General features: G+C 28.1%; 1 protein-coding gene across 2 annotated transcripts in view; it reads left to right on the plus strand.

Moving 5' to 3' along the window:
• LOC136077897 (uncharacterized) overlaps positions 1-4,693 on the plus strand; it is an 11,824-nt gene extending 7,131 nt beyond the window's left edge. Inside the window, exon 2 of one of the 2 annotated variants that reach the window (XM_065792128.1) lies at positions 1,813-4,693. In XM_065792128.1, the coding sequence (XP_065648200.1) occupies positions 1,813-2,970 (1,158 nt within the window). In that variant the 3' untranslated portion in view covers positions 2,971-4,693. Of the gene's footprint in view, positions 1-1,758 lie in introns of both variants that reach the window. The other variant, XM_065792127.1, reaches the window with a different exon arrangement.
• Positions 4,694-6,717: the final 2,024 nt, after the last annotated feature.

Consider the following 6,717-nt stretch of genomic DNA (forward strand, 5'->3'; position numbering starts at 1 on the left):
AGTTGCTATCGAAGATTTTAAAAAAGATAATGAACCAGAACAAGAACCTGCCCCACTCACAGCAAATTTAATTCGACAAGGTCTCCAACTTTCCAGTAAATTAGAACATTATTTCTTTGTGAATGACAACAATTTAGAACGCGCCTTGAAATTTCAACGTGAGCTGAAATTTTGTATGTCTGGCTACCGAGAACTTTTCAAAGAATTTGAAGAAAAAAAATCAAAGTTTGTCAAAGAAAAAAAAAACAGCGAAACTCCTTTATGGCACATTAGCATACAGACCTGATGAGGTCATTATATCTTCTAGTGATGAAAGTGATTTTCCACCTGTTCACAAACGTATTCGTACATTATTAGACAGCGACGAGTGATGTGATAAATATTTTACTATGAACAATTTTCTAGTATGATTTCAAATTAAGTTTTCTTATGTTATTTATGTTTTCAATGAAATATTATGTTTTGTTTGTTATTTATTCTTTTTATTTTCAATAAAATATGAAAGAAAAAATATATATATATATGTAAATATATATATATATATATATATATATATATATATATATATATATATATATATATATATATATATATATATATATATATATATATATATATATATTTACATATATATATATATATATATATATATATATATATATATATATATTTACATATATATATATATTTACATATATATATATATATATATATATAATATATATATATATATATATATATATATATATATATATATATATTTACATATATATATATATTTACATATATATATATATATATGTAAATATATATATATACATATATATATATATATATATATATATATATATATATATATATATTATATATATATATATATATATATATATATATATATATATATATATATATATACAACCCTTAGAATTAGGGTCGGCATTTTGCCGACCCAAAAGTGTTTTAGGTAGGCAAAATATTGTCGACCTCATTTCTATGTTTTATAATAAGACCTTTGTATTTAATTTTTTTTTGCCGACCTCTAAAAGATTGAGGTCGGCAAATTATTGCTGACCTCATTTTTCCTAATTCCGAGGGTTATATATATATATATATATCTATATATACACACACACACACACACACACACACACACACACACACACACACACACACACACACACACACACACACACACACACACACACACACACACACACATAGAGACTCATCATTTTATACAATCAAAAAAATGCTTTTTTAAATAGGTGAATATGGGTCTTTAATAGTGAAGTTATATAAACGTTTTAATAATAATAATCATTTTATTAAAAATTGTTTTTGATTTATCCATAAAAAGTAATGTTTTTTTTTTAACACTGGAAAATGTGCGTTTTTTTAATTTTTTTGATGTTTTTTTATAATATTTATTATTTTTGAATTTGTTTTTTTGCTTTTGAATTGATAAAAAAAAGTTTACTTGATCTAAATTTGAATCAAATTTTTTGATTCAAGTTAATCTTTATAGTAAATATTAGGTAAAGACCATTTAATGTTTGAGGGCCTTAAGGACCCCTAAAAATATTTTAGTTCAAAAAAATTTTAGATTCAGTGTTATTAATTATATAAAACGCATTGAGGGGTGTTCATAAGACATTAAAAAAAATTTATGAGTCCCTCTCCTCCCTTCATATTATATGTATGTGTGTGTGTGTTTGCACGTGTGTTAAAATGTATGTAAATATATAAAGTTGTTTATAGAAAAATAAAATGGCAGCTTATAACGAAGACTTTGTAAAGCAATTTTCATTACAGCATATGGGGTCGTCTCATAAATCATTGCATACAAATCAAGATTCAGATAGTGTTTTAGTCAACATTTTGCTACATATACTTAAAGAAACCAAGGTTCCAGTCAGTTTATCTTTTTTAAATGTAACTTTTAAATCATCAGGTTTCACTTGGATAATCTCAGAGAATTTTTTATTGAAAAGACATGATATTTTTGCATTATCAATTTTAGGAAATGATTTAAAAATATGTTTACGAAAAACAAATGAGATATTTGAACGAACAGATGACGGTTTAAACATAATAGGTAGTATTAATAAAGATCTCACTTTAATCTCACGTGTTCAAAATGTGCTTCAAAATCCAATACCATTTGATGAATTTTGCCAAAAATATAACTCCAACAAATATAAAGTAAATTTAGCCTTCATTGTACGTAATAGTCATGCTTTAAGGCTATCTTTAATTAATGGTATCACATATATTAATTTAAATAAAAATGGATTTTATTCTGATGTAAATGAAGATGATATATGGGGTTGTCTCAGGAGCGATGGGTTTAAAACAATCTTTGTTAGATGCCTAAAAGGATTGCTTGAAAACTTCTTTGAACCTGTTCAACTGGGAAATCTACAGAGTTGTTTTAATTATGGTGGCTGGGTAATCGATAAAAGTTTTTTAAAGACACATTCTGACATTTTTCTGGGGGATGGTATCAGGGGAATAACATTGAGCAAAAATAAATTTGAAAACAAAAATTTATCATCACATAATGAAGAGCCAATCAGAAAAAATTTATCGTCACACAATGAAGTGCCAATCAGAAAAAATTTATCGCCACATAATGAAGTGCCAATCAGAAAAAATTTATCGTCACTTAATGAAGTGCCAATCAGAAAAGATATGTTTGAAAACAAAAACTCGTCACCGTGTAATGAAGTGCTTTTCAGAAAAGATACGGAAACAAATTTAAAATCTCATTTTCAAAAAGCTCTTGTAGATTTTGCTTTGCAGCATGACTCATCGATTGTTATTTTAGGATCATCAAATCAACAACCTCCATTAATAGTTGAAGCGTTTGGAAGTAATAGCACAGAAAAACGATTAACAGCTTTGCGCTCCATAAGAGATTATTTAAATAAAGAAATTGAAAAAGAGTTGGCAAGGAATGAAATAAATTAACTTATAATCTTTTGTGACATCAAGCATCATGGTCTTACTCTGTGTGTGTGTTTAAGATGTATTAAAATTTCCAATGAATCAGTATATTTATTGTATATATAATTTAATGTGTTAGGTGTATAAATCAGAGGTGTGATATTAGATATGTGTCATAATCATATTACAATATGCAGGAATATATAACCACATTGCTACATATTTTATAATTTTAAAATTTGCTTGATATATTCATCCAAGGTGAGTAGGATTCCTTATTTACTGCACTTAAAATCAGACATATTTAACATGACTTGCAGACATCATGATAGTGAACTTGATTTTGTAAAATATAAATTTTTTATAAAGTTGGATTATGTATATAAAATTTTGTATAAAATTTTTATTAAGTTTTGTTAAGTATGGTTTTTATAGTTTTAAAACATCACGGATCGCAGTAGCTTTTTTTGATTCTTAAGAAAAATAAATTTCAGACATGGAGCAAACCTCAAACTAAGATATGTTTATGCCTATATCAAACAAGAACTCTTTGCAAAATATAGCAGTGTTTGGAGACTGGGAACAAGAAAAACTCCAAAAATTCATAACCCCTTAATTTAAGGGGTTTGGGAACTTTTGACTTTCGAACACTAAAATATTATAAGATGAAATTTGAAATCTGTCTGTGAATATAAATTCAATTAATATAAAGAATAGTAGAAGTATAAAACTCAGTAAAGTATTACCCTTACATTTAGGTTGGGGAAGGGAACACAGTTTTAGGGCTTTGTTTCTCAGGCACCGATTGCTACAATTTTTCGCAAAGCATTTTTGCGAAAAGCACAACAAAGCAAATTTAATAAAACATAAACAAGTTTGAAACTTGCTTTGTCTGAAAAAAAATTTTCTTTTATCAAAAAGCTACCGCGATCCCTTAACTTAGACCAAAAGTACGTTTAAGTTTCCTAATACGGGATATTTAGCATCTGAAACATAAAATCAGTTACAAATTTATAACAGCTTATTTAAATTATCAGACTGTTCGTCCAAACAAAAGCCAGTAGTTTTATGTGCATTCACTGCAGTATAAAGTAAATACGCAATAAAGCAACTGATTTAGGACCATCCCCCTCCCTCCTTGTACGCAACTGTATTTCTTTTAACGAACCCTCCCCCCCCCCTCCTCTCTTTCTCTATGCGTTCGTACGCATTATTTTATAAAAAATCACCCCCCTCCCCAACGGAAAAATTTTTCAAAACAAAAGCATTCGACGTATCCATGTTACATAGCATAATTCGACGTATCTATGTTACATAACATAATTCGACGTATCTGTTACATAACATAATTCAACGTATCTATGTTACATAACATAATACTGATTTTTTTAACTAGTGAAATTTTTTTTTATATCTAGTTTAAGGAGAGATAGTCAAACCGCGCTCGTACTGTGTTTAGGAGAGATAGTCAAACCGCGCTGTCTTTAACACCCCCTCCTGTACGCATCCGTACGTTTTTAGGTAACTTCCCTTCCCGCATACCTGCGTATGTACTTTATGAAAGACCAATATGTCTATTTTTAAAAATCGGTTATTAAATGCACTCCGATGGAAATCAGGACTTTAGACGTACTTTTTTGTCTGAAATAAGTCGTTTTTCAAAATGTGACGTCATAATGTTATTTATATGTTTTTTATATCTGATTTGTAACAATTTGTAAATCTAAATAAATGAATGTTTTTAAAATTTTTGTAAATAAAAAGGACTTTATACGGATCCAGATCCCGGAAAAAAGCCAATAATTGAGTTAAGGATCTGGGCAGATCCGGATACTATAAACTTCCTCCATAAATTGCTTTTATGCTCGGTGTAGTAAAGGTGATTTATAAATTATATTCGAAATCTAAAATTTGGATTTTACATGATTTGATCAGCGTATTATTTTCTAGCAATTACCTTTAGGGGAGAGTAGGGTATTGGCGAACACCTAAGCGGGAATGCGAGTTAAAGACACCAGTTATACAAAATTGATCATATTTATTGCTTATTAATTAGTTTAACTATTCAGTCACAAACCCTCAAAAGAAATTTTTAAAAACCTTATTATAAAATAAAAATTTATGGCAAAATTAAAACCATTGGTGTCCGGAATTACCTAACCCTCGTGGGATAATTCCGAACACATTGGGGAGCAATCACATACAGTTGTGCAATAACAAATAAAATGCTAATTGTAATAACTAAGTCTAAAAATTATATTATGCAACAACAACAAAAAAAAGGAGTGGTATTATTTCCATAGAAGCTACAACAGAGTGTTACTCAAGAAAAAAGTTGCATAAAATTATCAGAAAAAGTTAAAATCAAATTATAGTAAACAACATCCGCAGCTTCATTACACTACTGCACGTCTGGAACCGAGCATAGAATTCCTTCTCAGCAGGTAAAAAGAAATTGTCGGATTTATTTTTCTATAATGCTGTTTTGACCATGTTCGGAGTTACCCCGCGTTCGCCATTACCCCACTCTCTCCTAGACATTTTTTTTTGTGTGTCATTTTTTTTTTTTCTAATGTTTAGAGAAACTTTATTTCCAATAAATTTTTAAAATCTTTTTCTACCAGAAACGCAAGATTTAAAGATCATTTTTGAGTTTTATATCGCTCATTCGTAAATTAATCGCATTAACTAAAACCTAGGTAAGTTTCTTTTGTAAAGTGTGTTCATTTCATTTTGTAAAGTGCCTCCCTCCAAATCCATTTAGATCTTGATTCTCATTTATTCTGTTTTATATTAACTTAATATAGTCGTTAAATTACAAATTTTCCATCGAATTTCATACAAATTTTATGATTGACAATAAAAGAAAGAGTTATAATAAAGAAAAGTTGCCAATGACCTACCAAAATAAGCTCATATTATTAAACTATGATGTTCATTTCACCTAAAAAAAATTTATTTAAAATCTTTATTTAATCTGGAAAAGCGATCGCGATTTTTGAGAGGTTTAAAAAAATATAATTAAATCATTGGTCTGGATTTTTGAACTCAGAAACATTTTTACATTTTGTTTTTTTTATTTTTTTATTTGGTCTTATCACAGAGCACCACGGGAGAGCATTTAACAAGAAGTTCACGCCTCCTTCCGTACCAACGTCGCTTTTTGGGCTGGACCTAGCGTCGAACCTCGGACCTCTGAATGCTAAACCAGAATTCTAACCGTCTGCTCAAATGTTACATCAAACAATCTGCGCAAATACGAAACTAATAATTATTAGATAATGATTATTTTTTACTGACAAAATCTAAAAAATAAATATTTATAATTATTTCTCATTTAGAAATATATTTCCTTCAAATCTTTTAACCTCTATTATATAGAAACCATATCGTTAGAAGGAACTAGGATAGAGCGGGGCATAACGGGACAGTTATGCCTGAAGCCTTATACCTTAGCTAAAAATTATTTTTTTCAAAAATTTTTTTTGATAAAACATTTTAAATTATAATGCTTCATAGTTGTAAAAAAAATAATAATAGTTTTAGAAATGCCGAAAAACAAGTAAGTTTGCGAAAAACAAAACTTGCGTATTTTCTTAAGCTATACAATGACAAAAGATCTATTTCTGAACTATTGCTAATTTGTTTTAATATACAAAAAGTTTATATTTTTCAGACAGTATTTTTTATCTTTTTTTAGAATCTGGTTTCAAAAAAATGTCTGGAAAAAATGGTTTCAAAAAAATGTCTGGACTTTTTGAAAAGGATTAA

Source organism: Hydra vulgaris, chromosome 03 (genome assembly GCF_038396675.1).
Source record: "Hydra vulgaris chromosome 03, alternate assembly HydraT2T_AEP".
NCBI classification, from domain to species: Eukaryota; Metazoa; Cnidaria; class Hydrozoa; order Anthoathecata; family Hydridae; genus Hydra; species Hydra vulgaris.